General features: G+C 40.9%; 1 protein-coding gene across 1 annotated transcript in view; it reads right to left on the reverse strand.

The window, feature by feature from the left end:
• gmds (GDP-mannose 4,6-dehydratase) overlaps positions 1-21784 on the reverse strand; it is a 173713-nt gene that overhangs the window by 35783 nt on the left and 116146 nt on the right. Inside the window, exons 8-9 of the mRNA XM_044201037.1 lie at positions 4600-4718; positions 3468-3564 (exon numbers count right to left, since the gene is read on the reverse strand). Of these exons, the coding sequence (XP_044056972.1) occupies positions 3468-3564; positions 4600-4718 (216 nt within the window). The remainder of the gene's footprint in view (positions 1-3467; positions 3565-4599; positions 4719-21784) is intronic.

Below are 21784 nucleotides of genomic sequence, written 5' to 3' on the forward strand. Positions count from 1 at the left end.
CGCAGAAACACACAGGCTGACAAGTGTGATTGACAGCAAAGCCAATACAATGGAAACAAACAGCAGCCAAGGCAGCTGCTTTAATCAGAACAACCCTGACAGCTTCAAATCACACGTCTTTCACTTTCACATGTGATTAACTGCAGGAAATGGTGGTAGCTTAATTTTTTCTTTTTAACCAGCATGTTTCACATCCAGTAAACAGCATCCATGACCACAGACAGACTGTCACCTCTGCAGCCTCTGGGCAGTGTATCCCAAATAAACACAGACAAGTGCACGGTTATACACAAAGAAACACACACATGCACCACATGTGAAGCACACCTGCATATTTAACCCCCTCACACCCCTCCCTGGTTGCTCGCCTCTGTCCCAAGGGTGTGGGGAGATAAATGAGCTCATGTCAGACACACACACTGACAGGGATAATGATAAATTACATATATATTAGCACACAGCCCGAGGACTCACTCCTATCACGCACAGCCACACACACACACACAGATCTGCACACAGGCCCCACACAGATCCAAATTTTCTTGCACCTAAACAGCAAACACAACACCGAAAGAGTCTGAGTCAGCTGAATTCTTAATGCACACACATACACTTGATGACAGGTATTTCCACTTCAGGAGAGCCACAATGCTGAGCTGTGAGCCCGGTGTCAGTCACTTCCTGTCTGAAGGGGTCAGAGGTTAAACACTCTTCAGTCTCTTTAATCCCTACCACAGAAATACAGAGACAGTGAGACAGAGCAGGGAAATCGCCCACTGTAACTGAACCGTTTTCTTCTCGTTATCCCTGCAATTTTTACTCTCTGTTCCCTCTGAGCTACACATGTTCCAATAATAGATACTGCTGGTTATTCAACTTCATTCACTGAAAAACTGGAAAGTTTGAAACTTTTTTGACTTGGAAAAACCAATGCAAACTCAGACATGTTTAATCAAAAAAACATTTGCTTGTTCGAGGATTTTCTGCTTTTCTCTGTTTTGCCTCTAGTCTAGTCTTTTCCGACTACTCAAAGCTATTCAACTACAAACCCCATTCACGCACATTCATAAACTGATGGCAGGTGCCAACTGCTCATCAGTTCAAAGAAGTTGCTTGTGGCTTGAACCACCGACCTTCCAATTGGTGGACGACCCACTCTACCACTAAGCCACAGTCGCCCCCTGTTGGTTGGGCAGTTGGATTTTTACGAATTTTCTTACGACATTACATAGACTAAACGATTAATCAGTTATTAAAAACAACAACATATTAATCAATAATGAAACTAATTGTTAGCTGAAACCCTAATGTGGTAAATAAAGGAGGAGGAGGAGCAGCAAAATATTAGAAAACACCTTAACGTATGATGAAATCCAATACAACAACAACGCCGCAAACTCCAGCAGCCTCCTCAGTAACTTCCAAAATAGGGCTAAATGAAGCAATACTTCCATTAGGGTGGATATATTACAAGGCTGTTGTATTGGATTGCTTGACAGTGTACAAGGGTTTCTATATTTTTCTGGTCCCTTAATCAATAAAATATAGTTCAAATAGAACATTTGGCATCTCGCAAATTCACCAACAGATCGTCACAGAAGCTTTTTCATGTTGTTCTGGCAGGATGTTGAAACCTTTCAAAGCTGTCTTCACAAATTTCATTAGCAGATTAAGTCTGTAGGCAGATGTTTACCTGCACTCTATCAAAAGTATTGGCCATTTGTTGATGTATCACACAAGCTCTTGTGAAAGATACTGACCTGTTTCTTTGCTGATTTGACCAGTGTCTACAGTAGTTTTCAGTGTGGATTCAAGGTTAAGACCTTGAATGAATGAGCTGACATGCACAAAGAATACAGGCCCAGGTGTGTGAACACTGCTTCCATCGCCTCAGCACTCAGTCAGCGGGGGCCTCCTTGCTAATCCTCCGCCGTCACTCAACTGGATCTCTGCTCTAATCTCGCCAGGCCAAAGCTCAGCAGAGGGGCGTTCCTGGCTTTAAACTGAGAACCTGACAGCTAATCTGGGCCACAACACCCCTGGGTAACCCTACACCCTCCCCGGGGAGCAGCCACAATACCCCCAAGCCACAGTGATGAAAGAAAGACCTCCCGAATATCAGAGACACTTCACACCTAGAGAGAGATGGAGGGATAATATGATGGCTCATTTTTCGGTTTGGATGCTCACAGCTGTTAAAAACTCGGCTACAGGCACAAGCTAATAAAAAAAGACAGATACTTTTCTCCTGTGCTATCGAAGCAGCTGAGTGAGTCATTCCAACACACGCCCTCACTATTAAAACTAAAACTATTAAACATTTTTTTAAGGTTGCTTGCTGAATATGAGCACCAACTGGCAGGATGCAGCCTACATTACTCTTAAAGAGGCGGACTGGCTTGTTTCCAGCTGTTTAAAAGCATACAATAAGCAGCCTGGGGCTGTCAACTGTTATGGCTGATAAGTGTATAGTCCCAAATACAATGACCGGCAATCAGATACATGCCGAGAAAACATGTTACATTCATGTTAAGGTCAGGCATATGGAACAGGAAATGTGTGCTAAATAATTGGCTAAAACGTGCAAAACTACCAGCATTGTCCTCTAAGTTATCAGTAATATAGTGGCAATTAGCTTGGGCTGCAGAAAAACCCTTTTGTTTCCGTACAAGTGTGAAGATCATGGCGTTCTGTCAGTTATGGGCTCACTCAAGGCAATGTCAACAGTGACAACAAACACACATATGACTAGGACAGCTGCTGTCCACCCGGCTGTAGCTGTAGCCAGAGACTGTAGGTGTTCAAGCCATTCACTAGGTGTAAAAGAAAGAGTTCAAAGTGAGAGGGGGTCATGTGTATTACTCCTCATCACCCATTAAAAAAAGTATAAAAGAAAAACATTTTTATGGCATTTTAGCCTTTATTTGATAGTATGACAGTACAGAGATAAGAAAAACAGGGAGCGAGAGGGGATGATGGATTCGAAAAAAGGAGGTCTTGGTTACATAGCACGCATCTTAAACCACTCAACCACCAGGACTACTGGAAAACAACTATTTTATAGCTAAATGCATCTTATGTTATGTTAAAATAAAGGAGCATATTTAACTAAATAATCTTGATCCACTTACTAGCTTTTTCAAAGCCAGTGAATGGATATTGTGCCAGCTAATGCAGTTAACGCAGCTAAAGTGGACTTGCATTAAGTTCCATCAAAGACAGCTGAATGCCGGAGCCATTAACACCATGACTATATTGGGTTAGGTTAAGTACATAATATATAAAATAGTTCATTTCAGTCCTCCTAATATGTGTGTTTGTAGCAAGTTTGAAAAACATTGTTCCATTAAGAAGATATTAATGCTTAAAATGGTCATTGACAAAGAGTAGTAAAACCAAATCAAGGCCACTACATGATAAACAACACATACGTACAAAACACAAACACAGGGAGAAACCTGACTTACCACTTCAGTAGGACGGAAGTATTTTGGGTCCACCTTCACATGTACCACCCCTGTCTCCTGGCAACGGCCAACCTCCTTCTCATCCTTGCCATCCCACCTGGAAAGACACAAATCTTAGCAGGAAGGAACATTTTCCCACAGCTGCTGGAAGGCTCAGCTGTCCGTTCCTCTGTCTCCCTGATTATTTCTTGTGCAGTTTGTTTCTTTAACAGCTAGTGCAGACAAAACATGTCACCTGTCTTTTTTCTGAGATCAACACAACAAGGCACTGCGAACATACACACACACCTTCACCAACATGTCAACGTCTTCCAGGACACATGAGGGAGGTGAATGAGAGGTGAGACAGAGGAGGGGACTGAAATGTGGCACTGAATGGGAGACAGGAGTTTCCACAATATAGCCTCTTTCAGACCTGTAACATTGCTGGCTTCATCTGTCCATAAATGTTCCGTGATGGCTCTATTCAAACATGACAGAACCGTTACGGAGAGAGCTGCAGTGTGTGATATTTGGTATCTGGTATATGAGGGCGAGCAGTGGCACTATAGGAAAACAGCATGGAGTTGGAAAATAATAATATGAAAGAGGAAGAGTGTTCTCGGTCCTCTCACAGGATGCAACGGGGAAGAATTGTTTAACTTATTTTGCAAATTAATAACCCATGTTATTAACATGTTATATTCCTCGATTTTTTTTAATATTTATAATAATTTTATTTTATAGCCTCGTTTTATGTGATGCCATCTCCTCTATATATTTAAATGGGCTCATCCACATTATTTTGTGGCTTGTTAGGTTTATTTTATCTAATTTTTAATAAGAAATGATAATTAAATGACAAATTTATTACAGTGCTCTTAAGAAAAGGCCAACTGCGCATTGAGTATCTGTATGAGTGCACACTGTGACCTTTAAGTTAATGTGACAGTATTCAGTTCAGACTGGAACCGCGTTGGAAGTGTTATAAAAATGTTGGTAGGTCCGTCCGATGATTGTTTTACTTTTACGGAAAAGTGACTCGAGGGCTTATTTAAGCGTGATACAGACATGTGAAACTGCCAAAACATTTATGGAATTGATGTCTGAAATAGGATTGTGTACTTGCATCTGTGTTTGTGTGTGTACTCACACAATGGTCTTCCCCACATGTTTGAAGGCCTCCTCCACAAACTCCCTCACACTGTGCACCTCCCCCGTCGCTATGACAAAATCCTCTGGCTCCTCCTGTTGCAGCATCAGCCACATAGCCTGAAAGAGACAGAGACAGAGCCAGAGACAGAGACAGAGAGGTTAAACCACTGAGAGATCACAAAGACAGTTCAGCGTTCCACACTGGACCCTGCCCAACTTGGTCCTGACAGACAGGAAGTGAACCTGCGACCTCTGAGCGGGGCAGTCGCCCGTACCTCTGTCCTGACGTCACCGCAGGGGCTCATGGGACAAATACCGTGGGAAAGGAGGACAGAGCACTCCCACAGGCCCACTGTGCTGCCACACAAAAACGCACACGTGGCCATGAATGCACATGCACCTATGCACGCAAACAGATTAAAAAACAACTGACATGGTCCAACATCTTAAAACGACACCATACGACAGATGAAAAGTTAATAGCAAAGTTAAGGAGATGATAAACTTCCAGAAATAAAAGTAAGGCAGCATCCAGTTCTGACTTGTGTTCACTATTTCCAACTACACTGTGCAGGCAGTATTATTATTAGCCTATATACCCCAGTGAAAGCTGATAGTCTGGGTCCCTTAATGGATCCAGCACTATATTAAACAGCCAGCAAGGGCGTCTGTGCGTGGTTCCATAATATTTATGGTGAACCAGAGCCAGCAGGTCAGAGCTGCTGACCTCTGGCAAGTCTAGCCTGATTAGAAGAGACTCGCCGAGGACACAAAGACAGACAGACAAATGCTAACATCGGAAATCAGGACTGGAGCATAGACATGTTTAAAGTGTTATATACAGTATGATTTTGAGTTTATTCTGATTCTGCTTATTGATTTCAGTTCTTATGTATTTCTGGTTCGGATTCTTGGCAACTACTTGTGCAATGAAGTTTTAGCCACACTGTTAACCACTAGTTCTGTTCTGGCCTATAAATGTGAATGTGTCCAGCCACTCACCGTTGCTGTCTGTTCTCTACAGCAGAAAGGTGGATAGGAGTGGAGTTGGTTGCCACTCGTCTCTACTCAGATGACTTTTGCATTTTGCCTGTCTCGCTCTCAGAGGAGCACATCAGCACAGTTTATGTGCTCTACTTGAATTTGTATTAAATTGTGTGTGTGTGTGTGTGTTTTCCATCCAGCCACATCAGGATGTTTTATGTGATACAGTTGGACGGAGCAGAAGCTGGCTGTCTCCCTCTGCACATTTAGCAGATTCTGCGTTCCCTTCAGATTTTTTATGATCTTTCTTGTATAATCAAAACATTTTGACCTGTCAAAATGGCAAAGTGTCAATCAGAAAGACTGACAGAACACGCAACTGATATTTTGTCCTGCTGCAAAAAAAGATGCCACTAATTAGCCTATCTCACCTCAAAAAGGTATGTTGTGACACTCTTGTGTAGTAAAGTACTGTATGTGCGGATTGTGGTATTGTATAAGCACATGCCTGCTCTGAAACACACTCATACATACACGCAAACACACACTCCAGGAGTGATGGAATGCTCCCTCTGGGAGGCAAGGCCGTCCTATCTCAGGATCGTTCAGGGTCACCTGACCGCTCAAGGCCGATGGCTCCCTTGAGCCTGACCTCTCACCCTCTGGCCCCTGATGAACACACCAGATTCTCACACCGCTACATAAGCCGATAATAGCACCTCCGTGTATAACTGACAGCAGAACAAACAAATTGAAGCATGTTCATTTTTCCACAACCAGAGCGCCATCTGAATCGAACAAGCACAAAACGGGGAAGCAATGGGAAACACAGATTCAGATGGCGCTCTGGTTGTGGAAAAATTAACATGCTTCGATTTAAACAGTGTCCAGATGACTACGACTGAAACCTTTTCTACGATAGAACACTCCTGGACGAATGAGGGACTACACCGCCATGCTTCGATTTGTTTGTTCCGCTGTCAGTCGTACACAGAAGGGCTTTTATTGGTTTATGTAGCGGTGTGAGAATCTGGTGTGTTCATCAGGGGTTAAATTATATTTATATATATATATATATATATATATATATATATATATTCTTGTAAACAAACAAAAGTTCTATTTACATTCAGTGTATCCTTGAGGTCTAACAAACCTGTCGAGTGCATTTCCTTCCTCATAAAACATCTGCAAAGCTGATTTTAAGTACTTTAAATCCAGCATTTTTCACTTCGATGTTTACTAGCTTGCATTCTTCTTCTTCTTCCCTGCCTTTGCTGGAGCATTGCTGCATATCTTGGCGTGTTACCGCCACCTGTAGATCAATGTTACTTAATCTTTTAATACATTTTTCAAGCAAAATGGCAAACATAAGTCGACATTTCAGCTTCTAAAAGTTTTGCTTTTCCCTGCTATATACTCCTATATATCTTGGAATATCTGGGGTTTGGCCATTTTCTAGATCAAACACTTAATCAAAAAATGAACAACATCATTAGTTGCAGCCTGACATATTACACTACAATATTTAAGAAAACAAACAATACAGACCATAGATCAAGCCTGAGAATTTAACCAGAGGTAAATTCACATTCTGCCATTATTCCTTTCTCGATGTGAGTGGGATTAATTATCACTGGGAACAGTGAAATATCAAACACTGACATCTACACTGTAATACTGTTTTGATCATCTGACTGGCTGATTATTTGAACTTGTAATGAAGCAGGCTCATTCGCTTTTCCTGCGGACCACACTGATGAATGTGAGGCCTGTAGTAAACTGGATGGCTGTGATGATGGGAGTTGGGAACACAGCTCGGCTTCTCTCGCAGCCAGAGAAAATGTTTATGACAGGAGCTGAGTGATATGGCCTCTGCTGATTTTTTAACCAGGAAATGTGATCAATAATATGATGTGTATTTTTCTGCTCGTTGTCGTGGGAATTAAGTTCAGTGAAATCATGGGAGACTGTGGTTCATTCCTCTCACCCCGCGATAACAGCTAAGGGGAGAGTACTGGCTTCACTGCGGGTATTCCCACATTTAACTTTCAACTGTTTCTCAAAGTCTTTTACATCAGCACACCCTTCTTTCCCTTCCTCCTTTTACCTTTTGCCCCATTTCATTTGCCTTTTGCCCCTCCTCCCTCCCTCAGGATTGCTCTGCTTCATTAGCTATCTGATAAACAGCTCAGAGGTTCGCCCCTTCACACTGAACCCGCACCTTCCTGTTCACATGGCCACAGAATGACCCCCATCACACACTCCACACTCGACTCTAGCTAAGAGACAGATACTGACCCCTGCAACCACCCACAACCCCTTCACCTGAATTATATTCTGACACACACAGGGGGAAACCTGGTGTCCAAAGTTCAAATGCTGTGTTTGCCAAAATTTGTTACGCTTCGTTGCTAAGTCTAACTAATTTCTTATTATTAAATTAGGGTTGGGCAATATATATTGCAAATCAATGAGTAGGACTGTTTATATTTGATTTGCAGGATTTTCACACCAATGTGATGAAGTATCTTGATCAGATATTTCAAAAATCAGTCAAAAATACATTTCCACCAGCTATTTCATCCATAAACAATTTGTAAATTGAACTTCAATAAAATGTATTATAATTACAATATCGATCGAAATTTTGATACAAAATTAGATACCATGCTAGATTTGATCCATACCTTGTCTACATTTATGTAATCATTTAGTTTTTGTCAACACTGGTCCCAAGATGTTAAAAGACAGCCATGAAACATAAATTAAACAATTGATTCTTCAAACAAAATGAGTCAAAAATGACAACAAAAAAAAAAAATCAAAATAGTTTTTAAATTAGGCCTGTAAACAAATTAAATGCTTTTGAACCCCGTCTCTAGCTGAAAGTCATAAGCTGAAACCACTATCAATCAAGGAAACTTGCTGTAACATATACTTCTATAAGTCTATAAGCTTTTGTATCTCCTTAATGGTACTGTCATTTTCAAAATAAAACATGGCTTTAAACAGTAGTCACAATTTTTATTTTGCTTTTTACATCAAATAGAAAAAAGCATCAATTCTTCACAAATCACCAAATTTGAGGATGCAAATTTCTGGAAAAAAACAGAAACAGTCACTTTAATACAGTAGAAGTTTTCATTGCTTGAGCATTCAGCTGTGGTGGCTGCCACGTCTTTTTTTTTCTTAAAGTGTATTATATTTAATCCTTTCCATATGCCTCTGTCAGATAGAGCACAACCAAAGCTACTAGACTGCGGGAAAATCCCTGGTACAAACCAAAGGCAGCCTGCTGATTCAGAATACTCCTGTATAGGTCACACAGTGCACTCTGACCACTGTGATACCAACGGCTGCAAACATGCTGCTTCAGGACCTAAGCTCTTTATTGCTTATGCCTAACATCTGCTAATGTGAGAATGTAATACTTTATCAGTCCCTGTAGATTCATTTGTCCTTGATGCTATTACAGAACAGCATCTCCAAATAGATAGAATAAATAAATAAGTGTCCTGCTCAAAGACACAAAGTGGATGTTTTCTGTTATACAAAAAAGAACAAACCACACTCCAAACCACAGCTTAAATGATGACTTATCTAGACCTCCCTCCTCTGCAGCCAGCTGACCCCTTCATCCTCCCCTTTCCCCCTCTGAGTCTCGCCTCCCTCCCAGTGTCCCAGGCTGTTATGGACCCTCAGTCCTCCGTCTCTGGCTGCTTGACTACAGCTGACATGTGGAATGGCTCACAGTAAACACTTAATGGAGCTGCTATTATGGCCGCAGAAAGCCATCAGCCCCAATCACTGCCTGCTAATGCCATTAACCCCAGGGTTTCTCACACACACACACACACACACACACACACACACACACACACACACACACACACACACAAACAGATGCATGTGGACACGGGTATCCACATGTGGGCAAATGCACACAACACGCAAACACACACACACACACACACACACACACACACACACTTTCTGCCTAACCCACACATGCAAACATATGACAAAGCCTCTTTTACATAAAACCACAAATGCACTTATGCAGGGATTCATTCAAATTCCTGCACAAAAAGAAACAGAAGTTAAACATTGTAAATTTCAAACAGACTATGTATAGCATAATTCGATTGGCCGCCTTTAATTTCTAATCACTTAAAACCACCTAAGTCTGTCTGAATCATTGCGGCTTTGCCAACAGACAGTGTATTCTCACAGAATTAAACATGGGCCCTGATGGTAGCGCTGAGAGTTTTGGAGAAGCTGCAGGTTCATGTATTCCCCACTACAGAGCTCGACCAGAGCTGGCTTTTCCAGATCATTACCAGCTTAAGAGGTTCTCAGCTCGGTTCCACAACATGCTTGCACAGCTGCCAGACAAGAATGTTAAAGCCTGAAAAATAAGAAGAAAAGTGGGAAGCCTTGAATTGGGACAGACGCAGCTCCAGCCTGCCAGCCCCACCTCATACCACTGATAATGAGATTAATGACCTGTACTCAAAGCTATGATACAAGACATTCATGTGGATATGCGTGTGCACAGACACGTGCACATCACGGTCCAACGTCACATTTGGACTCAAACATGGTCTCGCTCATGTACGTCATAAGTTGGTGTTATCAACTGGTCTTTTCGGACCTACATCCATCAAGGCCACTACTTCCCTGATACACTGGCAATCATCTGCAGCCATCTTGTACTCAGATTAGGCAAATAGTATTGAAATTACGACTCCAGAATCACCAAGGCCCAACGACTGATACCAGACTGAGGCCAGATAACCTCCTACTACTGTAGATGTTTACGTATCACTATATTTAACTTAAAATTCATCAAATTTCTAATCATATACAGCTTTATTTGCATCACAACAACTCACAGAATGACAAACACCATGGGTTACTTCCTCTACATTCTCCTACAGAGATCTCAATCTTGACTCCTGTTTTAGTTTTTAAAACTTTGCCACTGGTTGAATGCCAATCTTATCCTTATACTATGGACAAATACTTGTATACTTCTTCCAGAGTACAGTGTACTGCATAATGAAGTGTACAGCATAATGCAAGCTGTGATGAAAGGATGCTGCAATGGATAAGACCTAAACTTGAAAACACAATTTTCTTCGGGCTTTGGCCTTCCATCTACACTAAACCAGCTTTTTTCACACCCAAAATCCTAGCCTTGGAATAATGTGGTCCAAAGTGGTTATACATAAAAACGTTGGTCTTACATGATGGTGTGGACGAGGCAAAATACAGTTTCCCAAAATTATTACATACTGTATGTATTCACACATACAATTGCTTACTCTGTAAGCAGTAATCTTAAGAAATCAACATTCTGTCTTCTGCACTCATTTTTATGATAATTCATTTTGAAAGTCAATATAGTCGATTACACAGTGCAGGTGCCAACATTAACATTAACATCATAAAATAGTGATGTAATCAGAATCACTTTTCTCCTTGGTGAACATTTATGAGCCATAATCAAATTACTATTTTATGGAGAAATCTGATTTATGGCTGATTTATGTGTTGCGCTCTCAAGTGCCACTGCCATTACTGGGGTGGCAGAGACCAACAGAAGGTAGCCTGTGTGAATGTGAAGTTATTCCGTCTCAAAACATTAGTGTGAAATCTGTTACGACACAGCTAGCAGGAGATGTGCGGGGTGGTGGCTCGCTATCGGCCCGGCGTTAGCAGACAGTTCGATGTTTAGTGGGGGCTGGTTGGTCCATTGTCAGCAGAGATGACTGAAATCGATCTCATGGAGCAAAGGCTTGTGTGTTTTGCTTTCTTTTTTTTTTCTTTACAGAGTTGAAGCAGCGTTTAGAGTTTATTGTTGAAGCAGCTGATAACAGCCCAGAAAATAAGTCTAGCTTTCAAGTTTTTGAGACTACAACCTCTATTTTAAAGGCAATCGATGATTACACTTTCATTATGTAAAAAGTTCTACAAGATATGCTGGACATTTGTCTTGGAAAAAGCGCTTAACAAGTGAAATACTTTGCATACATTACAGTGATATACCCGAGCTAACAGTGAAGTGCAACCGCAGTAATGCTGGCTTGTTTACTTCTGACTACAACCCGGATTTCGTCTATAGTGGTTCAGATGTCTGACAACATTAAATTTGCCAATGAGAATACCTGTACTATGTTTCCCTATACTAAAACACAAAATAACTTATCATGGAGGGCAACTTAATCTATAATGCACAATTTGAACCGTGCAAAGACAATTTCAAGCACTGCTGCTTTCAAAAATGTCTCACCTAACATCCTTAATGCATCGCAATTGTGAGCTGCAATTTAAACTGTTGCAGTAAACTCTCTAGCAGGAAACAACACGGTGGTGCTGTCTTTCAATTTCATTTTGGTCTTTCATCATCATCCACATTTTTTTGGCAATGAGTTGATCACGATCAACCCTGTTTTTTCGGCAACAAGTCTCTTTGCGGTGCATTTAAGGGATTATGTTAAGTGTACCTCGACAGGGATATTATTTCATTTTAAATTTAACCTTTATTTATAAGTTAAAAATATACAACTGTCCTGTGTTTGAAGGGCACTGTCATGCCGTGTGTTTGCATTTATGTAGATTATGTTTGTAATTTGAGCCAACCAGGCTTCGAGCTGTTGGAAAGAAGAGGCGGGACGAACACTGTCTGTATAACGTAGGTAGTTTACACTCACAGCCATTTGACAGGTGGGTATGGTTGTCATCCTTGAGTGAACAGAGTGTATGAAGTCACATATGAGTGACTGACAACACAGTGTGTGTGTGTGTCTGTCTGTGTGTTAAACAGCATTCCATAACAGTGCAGGATAATCCCAAACACCGGATTAGAGAAGAATGGACACGTCTGACAGCTTCCTCTGAAACTCTGCACTCAAAGGATCCTTTTGTTCTTTGAACGCCTTTGCTGTAATACGCATAACACACACCTTTTCATACACACACACTCCACACCTCCCCTCTGGGCTCTGACAAGGTGCTTGTAACACTATCAATACGCCAAGTGGCAACTCATAAACCAGGTGATTTGAGTCCTCCCTGCCTCTCTAAACAGCATATCACATAACAACTCCACAGCACTGCCAACACAACACCGACACCCAGTCCATATCAGTACAAACATTCTGACACAGCAGAGTAGGTGGGACGGGGAAGAGAGGCAGTTTCAGTCTGCAGGATCAAAAAGTGTTAAGTATTTTTGAAAATTGATAATTCTGCCATCGAATGGCATCAAATTACTGGTCAGATTCGTAGACTGTTTATTCTTTGATTAGATATTTCTGGATTTAAAAATTTTGGAAACTTTTCTAACTTTAGAAGGTTTTTTAGGTAAAGTTCAGTATTAACAGTGATACACTGAACAGTTTGGCATATTTTGTTAAATGGAAAGAAAAAGTAAATTGTTTATATTCACCAAACCAAGGTATTAATTTGGTGTCGGTACCAAATCTGAGGTATCAGACTGGCACCGATATATAAAAAAAATTCAAACAATACTCAGCCCTACGTTTGATAGACACCAGAAAAGACTTTGCAGCAAATTAAATCACAAATACTTCAAATTAATCCTAACAAAAGAGAAAAATAACAGAACTGAAGTACAATTAAGATATCCCAAAATATTTTTAGTTAATATTTTTTTATCTAATTATATATATATACACAAATAAATATTTGGAACACTATAGCCAACCAACAGTATTTTCATACCTTTAAAATAATGAGATTTTTCAGAAACAATGAAAATACTGTGGTTATACTATTTCAGAAACAAAAACAAATATATTCTACTTTTAGATTCACTGCAAAATAATAACTTGTTCCACCTGAACATGTATTCACTGTACGTATGTCCTTGAACAATGAACAAAGCTAATTACACAGGATCACACAAACCATATATAGAGTTAGTGTCCTTGAAATAACAATACAGTATGTGCAGTAGGTCTTTTGATACAAAAACATCAAGACTAGTTCATAAAATGTTGTTGCACTAAACAGTTTTTCCCGCTACTCACATGCAGCTCTGCTCATAAATAGTTTAGTTCGCACACTGGCCTCTGGTGATCGCCCATAACAACGTAACAACACAAAACTCATATGTTTCTCAAATTGGGCCTGTAGAGACATTCAGTCTGAGGCTCAGTGACTAAGTCCTGCCACACATTATAAACCAGTACAGATAAACCAGCTGTTAAAAATAACATTTAAATGAATCTCAGTTTAGCACAATGAAGGCCTACACCCTTCCAACAAGCAGCCAGAGGGTCCAGATATCAAGTTGGAAAGCAGATTAAAAGCACTGAAATGGAGACTGCTGGGTTACATTCCAGGAGTTCCTGAGTATAAAGTTCAAATTACTTTTCCTTTCCAACATATTTTATGTGACTTCACTCAGTGATGTCTGACTACAATCTCTCTTCTCATATAAGGACTAGGTTTTTTTTTTTTTATTTCTGTCCGCCCGCATCCCAAAATCCCTGATGGTCTTGTAGTGAGTCAGTTAAGGTCAGGGGTGGATTTGGCAGAACCACGAAACAGAGCAGACCGAACCATACCTTACCAGGGCAAACCAAATCAAACTGGGCTAGAGCAGGCCAGGCCAAACAACTCTGGGCAGACCAGGCCATATTAGCCCAAACAAGACTGCTTTTTCAACCCCAATACAAGTAAGAACCTCAATCATTCAATTTTGGTCTGCATTTACACATACACATTGATACACACACACATACACACACACATACACACACACTAACATGCTAGTACGCACAGCTAACTTTCCCAGGCTCCACCTCAGGGAGCACACATCATCCAAATGGCTGCTATGGAGCTGTGATTTTTAGCAGAATAGCTTTTTTTCCTTTTATCGAGCCCCCTATTTTTAGAGATGCCCCCCCACCCCCGACACACACACACACACACTCACATACGCACACTCTTCATTCTCCTCCTCCTCTCTCCCTCCTTCCTTCTCTTCTCTCCTGTTGTATTTTGACCAAAAAAGTCAGAGACTGCAGCGTTTTTCCCTGTCAGACACAGGCTGTCTGGACGTCGAGTCGAAGACAGACGAGGCTATATTTACAGTCTGACTTCACCCTGAACGCACATATGCACACAGAGACACATGCACATGCTCCTGTAACATGGTCAGGGATGACGCAGAGACGACCACACCTCTGCGTTGTCTGTTTCATTCTGACCGTGTTCTGCTGGCCGAGCCTCACAGCAGTGGTCAGCCTCAGAGGATGCTCTTTCACAGACATCAGCCTGTTACCCTGTTTCCCTGAAGAGGTCACAAAGTCTGACAGATGAGGGAGATTTCAGTCAATCATAGTGACTCCAAAACATTTTTTTTCACACACTGCTGCTTCTTGTGGATCTCCAAAGTATTTTAAATCAAGACTGTGTGTCCAAGGGAAAGACAACTTGAAGGAACACACCAACATTTTGAGGGTTTTTACTCATTAGTTGACAAAATCACTCCTGTCAGCCTAACTTAACATAGAAGTGTACAGTATTTAAGGCTCTTTGTATTTATTCTTCCCCAATCATCTCTATAAAAAAAAACTTTTTAAAAGGAGCAGATTAATCAATTTTACCCTAAGTCTTATGTCTCCCTGCACCCAAAGGTTGTTGTATTTTCATGTTGCAAGAAGGTTCTGACTGCCACAGTTTACAGTAAACAAGGTCCTTTTGCGACAGGAACTGCTCAGAAACCTTCTGTTGATGGAAAATACAGAATAAAATTAGGAGAAAATGAAACTTAGCTGCTTATTATACATGCAAAATCCATCTAATCAAGCTCAAAACAAGAAACGGGAAATAGTGTATGTTTATTTGCTCTCTGTCCATTAGGCAGGACGACTCAGCTGGGACTGAGGTTCTTTACCACTGCTCACACATAGCCTAGCTAGTTATTCCACTCGGGACTGCCAATTCAACACGTCTGTCCTTCTAAACTGTACATTACTTGTATAAAAATTAGGGTTTCAAATAACATATCAATTACGAATCATTAATTTGATCTAGCTCAGAGAGAGAGAGACGAACGAACGAACGAAGTTAGCAGACAGTGAGCAATGGACTTTACATGACAATATCCACAACTTGGATTCATTTTTATGAAGAAAAAAAAATGATTAATTTGATCGGTGGACCCTTAAGGACTAAAGGAATATAAATAATCGAGGAATGGATACATATTCGGACTTTAAAGGTAGGGAGGCAACACTTTTTTCCCGTCTTTGAACTAAAATGAACTGAATGATTGAATTGTGGAGAATCTAACCGATCTCACAATGTGTAGCATGTCCATATTGACAAAAGTTTAAACGTTTATATTTGTATGCGTGATCTAACCAGCTTAGAACTAGCTTAAACGTGGTGACCCGGTGGGCTTTAAGAGGTTTTATACATCCAAAGAACTTCTATAAAAACCAGACCCGGCGTCTAATTGAGACCTGCGTTTATTTGTCAAAACGTGTAGCCACATCCAGCCAGTAAAAGGGGTCGGTGTCTAATTGGGGCTCAGCTTTTAATTGAAGTTTTAGGGTACACACCTAGCAAAGGCTCTAAAACTCACTAATTAACATGATGTATATCGTAACTTTCCAGAGTCTTGTAATCACAGTGAGGTTACCAGGTCTTGCCGGTACAGAGACCTATACCAGAGCCTATGCTCATCACCCAGATCTGGCAACCTGCACTACAGCTGGAGACGCTGCATAGAAGTGCTGAGCAGACGGATAAATTGTTTGTTAAGCTACTGCTCAACTACAAAGTTTGAGCTAAAAATTGTGTTACTAACTTCTGATTTTAAAATTTAATTATCACCCTTTTTTAATACTCATAACAAACACTGATTAATTCTTGTAATTTTTCTTGCTGCCCGATTCCAACCTGAGGAGAGGTTTAATCAGCCAGAACAACTGAAAACACCTGTGTGGTGTAATAAGTAATCTTTAAGTAATCATACACAGCAAGCATTATCCTAAAAGTCAGAAAATGAGATTTTGTTGCAGCTAGAAGCAAAGGATTTTAATTATAATGACACATGTATACTTGACAGGCTTGTTTAAGGGACTAGTAAAACAAAGGATGCACTCTTTGGAACTTCCATCAACGGCAGAAAATCTCTCTTCCTGTGAGCATTCAAACGTAACAACTGGACTTTCTTAGCCAGACTTCTACTGTCTTTAAACTGTTGTTTCTTTCTTGTCACCAGAATTTGGGGAAATACTATAATGTAAAGCTTTATTACCATGTGTAGCAGACACATTTGATTCTGGTGCAAATACCTTTCTTCAATATTTTGGTGAGATCTCTGATAATAAGCGGTCACTATGTCATCTAGTTGGATTTTCTGTGCGTGATTTATTACATTTCGGTAAGTGATTTAATCAGACATCTTGGCTTTCAGCACAGCTCTTCTTCCGTTGTTCTTCAAACTAACCACTGCAGATGAAAACATTAGAGGATGTTTTTTGGGCTAAGACTTAAATATGATAGCACCAGACTTAAGAGTTTACACCCTGCTTTGGTGATGTACCACAACAATATCTTACAGATCATATAAACATGTAGACGGGAAAACGAAAATCCATCACCCACCTCAAACTAATGTTCATACCATCAATCAAGCATGCATCCATTCCTTTGATATTATCAGTGTGTTTGTACATCTAAACATAGCCACATGCATGGGGAAGTCCACAAATTCACACACACGCACACACACACACACACACTTGAACTTGACTGTGACCTCTGGCTCTATGAACAGTGAGTCCTCAGTAAACAATCTTTCCGTGTTTTCACCAGAGGAAGGGAAGGGGTCCCATAAAGACAGTCATTCACTATTTAACCCTAAAACACACACTGCACACTAAATCGCCCATGCATGCACATACACACATAAACGCACCAGCACACACACAGGTTGGGCCCAGCTCCATGTAATGTGGACAGAGCTGCTGATTCTTGGAGCTCGGTGATAGTGTCATTTTTACACCGTGAGAACATGAGAAACACATTTCTCAAAGGAGCCCTCTCATTTGCTGTGGGTGTGTAACCATTTTGGGGGGAAAGGGGGGACAGGAACACACACATACACACACATATACAGACACCAGTTAAGTTAGTTTTAATATAGTAGCTACATGCTAATCTGTTGTAGCTGGGTTATGAATAGGCAGCGTACAGGGGCTAAAGAGGATGTGAAAGGTGTTTAAAATAGTCGCTTCAGATGTCCTGGACTTTATTTAACGTACTATAACCAAGTATCGCGCATGCACACATATGGACACATACATGCATATGTACACACACATCCTCGGGTGACAGAGAGAGGGTATCAATAGCAGAGGAACAAGTGATGCTGGGCCAGAAAAGTATTTTAATTATTTTGTCCTCTTAGAACAGGCAAGAAGAAAAACAAACATCAGCAGGAGCAGGAGATCGATGTGAACGCTGCCTCTCAACTTAACAGACCCACTGACTGTTTAGATTTACTTATATATCTCTCACCATGCACCACAAACTGCCTGTAATATCACAGTGCTGACTTCCTAGAGAGGGAAAAAATCTGCAGAGGGATGGAGTATGTGTACAGTCGATGTGAAAAACAATTCCAAAGGGGAATGGTGGACCCCGACAGGATGGGATGGGGAATAGGGCATCGACTCTATTAGTGGTGAAACAATTGGCTGCTTAATTGATTAATCAATCAACAATTTTGTCAACATTATTTACATTTGCTAAAGTTATTTATCACCAAAAATCTCAAATGTGAGGATTTGATATTTTTCTCAGTTTTGTATTTCAGGCACTGAAATTGTGATTTTTTCAGTTTTTGTTTTGCATTCAATAGAACAGAAAAAGAACTGACATATTAACTGATAATGAAAATAATTGCTAGTTGCAGCCCTAAGTTCTACCTATCTCATTATCATAACTAATAATTCGTCAATATTTTTCCTTCAAATTAGTTGTTCAGTTTTAGTATCTCTGTGTGTTTCACATGGAACAATAATAATTTCTGTTTTGGTTCAATCTTGAAGAAGTGAGGGGGGAACTTAGTTGTATTTAGGCTAGTATGATCAATCACTCAATCTTTTATAAATCAATTCTGAATTAAACTATAAACTGTGTCATATGATAACCCCTCCCTTGCTGCCTACAATCGGTCACGCTAAGTGGGACAATCATACTGACTGCTCTCAAGCGCTGCAGAAAAGAAAAAAGTCAGTTGACAAGATGCCTTCATCAACTCAAAGCTGGTTGGCTATTGTATCTTATCATCACTCTTATTAATAAAAAAGGTGACAAAGGTCCTGGAAGACAGGCAGAGCCACGTGAATGTGTCCTAAAGGAGTGCCACTGTCCATAAGGGCCGCACACAAGACAAATACGAGTGCTCCCCTTCTGCTGTACTCATCCATGCCATCCACAGCTAGCCACTACACAATCTAACGTAAAAAAGCACGGATAGACTTTAAATTTAAACAATGTAAAGCAGTGACCTTAATGCAAGGGGGACGGAAGAGGAGGTGTGTTTTGTCATTTTTTCCAACAGGGAACTCAAGCCCAGAGTATGTGTGACGTGGCGATAACACACAACACAGGAAGCAAATTGTACGTTATGTTATCAGTGATAGTGTGATGTGATTGGCTGCAACAGCAAGTCTGATAGCAGGAGATAGATGCAGTTTGAACTGTGGGAGTTTTAATATTTTTAGTCTTTCCACAAAATCAGCCATGGGAAACTGTAATCAGGAAGACCAGATGAACAGATGAGCGATGTTTGCTTGTAGAATAAAAGGAAATAAAGGAAAGAGTGAGGAGAGTCAGAGATTCAATGGAAGTAAAAAAAAAAAAAAGTGAGTCACACTTTTTCCTTACTAAAAGGTTTAAGTAAGAAACCAGAAGCAGGGAAGACAGTAAGGGGGCGGTGAGTAAACTGTACAGGTGTCAATCCAAGCTTTCTTTGTGAATTGAATTTCCAGACTTCCTTGACGGGTTAAGTATGAACTTTGACCCTGAAGCACATGACCCCTGATCTCGAGGCTAAAACCAGGAGCAGCACTGCTACGAGAAGACTCTGTTTACTTTGTAAATGCTCATAAAGGCTCCACCGCTTTTCGTCTGTCACTCAGAACAATGCCTGCTTTCCTCTTCACAGCTGTGTGTGTGTGTGTGTGTGTGTGTGTGTGTGTGTGTGTGTGTGTAACATGTGTATGTTGCTGAGCTCAGTCTCTCTGCTTAGAATACAGTTCCAGCCGCAGTGATCTCATATGAGATGCTATCAGCCTGTTTACTGTTTCTCTGCTCCCCTGCGGCCACTACATCGCTTACAAATTGGACAATCAAGAGCAGGTGTGTGTATGAGATGCGAATGTGTGTGTGTGAAAGACTAAAGCAGCCCAGTTTGAGTCTCCCTCTCACCCTCCTCCTCAATTTTCCACTGCAGGTGGAAGAGTTACTCTTCCCCTGGTGAAAGCAGGGTGCACACAGACGCCCAGCCTGTAAACTTTAATGGTATTTTGTCACATATTTAAGAAAGCTGTTAGTGTATTTATGGAAGTGCAGGGGCCACGGGTCCTCTGTGGGCTGCTGTCGAAACGAGGGCCATGTTGGATTGATTAGGCAGTCTGGGAGGGACTACAGGCCAGTAATCATTTGACACTAACAGTTGGAGGGCAGTTACACTGCAATCAATAGATGAAAAAAAGATAATAGCCATTTTCTTTACTTTTTTGATAGTCAACAGTGGAGGGTAATCACAAAATTTGGGGACAGAATGAGGGATGACATGCAACAAAGATCTTTCCCGGATGTGGCAGTTTCTTGACCGCTATTTCTCCAAGGTGCCACCATTTTCAGGTAGCAAGCAAATGACAGCAATTAACTCAAGTAGACTGATGATGGCTCACAGCGGCTCAGTGTAGAGGTCTTCATGGGTCCAGATGGTTCTGAGAAACAGAGACCCGACCTGGGACCAGAGTCGGACCGGCTTCAAATTATACTGGCTAATCAGGTCAGGTACTTTCTTGTTTTATTGTCACGTGTCTTGGGTCTGTGTGTCAAAATGTCTAATACTCAAGTGGATCAGAAAGGACCTGTATGTACTCACTATCAGCTCTGCTCAAGTGGTACGTAATTATCACTGCGGGAGAAAATGTTTTAGAAAATCAGTGATGTAAAAATGTATGCTGTTAAATAACAAATCCGTTTTGGAGAATTTGTTTTGCAGATATTAAAATAAATCAGAAAATGAATCTCTTCTGTATCCAGGGGCTTGTAGGTACTTTATGTCAGCCTAGTCTCCCTTGGAATTAAATTCATATTATTCCACAGCACACAATTCATGTCCAATGCCAATGTTCAGTGCCAATGACGGAAGTAGTGTGTTCTCTTTGCAGCGGGACAAAAACTATGGGTGGGGGCGTCGGAGTGGTGAATGTTCATGTAGAAAGTACTTTATGTAGAAAACCGGATTTTGTTTTCAGTCTTAAACCAAGACCATAAACCAGACCTTTTCCATACAGCAGTTGCTGTATGCATATATAGAAGGAATGAGAAAGAAAATGGCACTGAAGGTTCAAAAACGTCAGAATTGAACAAAATCTGGGTTTTACAGAATCGTATCAGCGCTGTCTGACAAGTGGTAAGCCTTATCTTCATATGCTGAGAAACACTGATGAAGTACTGGGTGACAGAGAGAGAGAGAGAGAGAGAGAGAGGTGAGGGTCGTGAGACAGTCGGGGTCTTTGGGGACAGCTGGGAAACTGCGCATTCATCATTTTCACAAAACAAGAAATGGGCACACCATAATATTTTAAAAACAGATAAAATCCCCTTCCATCCTCTGTCCTCTTTATCTCTCTTTTGAGTGACTATTGATTCATTAACGTTATCTGACCACCGCAGCAGGAGCAAAGGGAGCCATGAAACACACACACAAACACAAACACACTCACCATTTCCTGAAACACACGGGCACACACCAAGTTTCCTGTGGGAATTTATTTTCACATCAGTTATCTGCAATCACCTGCTGTCCGCTGCTGCTGCCACCAGCCTCATCCTCCAGCTTCGATAACGTCATTAAAACATCACTGTCTAACACAGTAATCATAAAGAAAGTCAGTACTACA

This window comes from Siniperca chuatsi, linkage group LG6 (assembly GCF_020085105.1).
Source record: "Siniperca chuatsi isolate FFG_IHB_CAS linkage group LG6, ASM2008510v1, whole genome shotgun sequence".
Classification (NCBI taxonomy): domain Eukaryota; kingdom Metazoa; phylum Chordata; class Actinopteri; order Centrarchiformes; family Sinipercidae; genus Siniperca; species Siniperca chuatsi.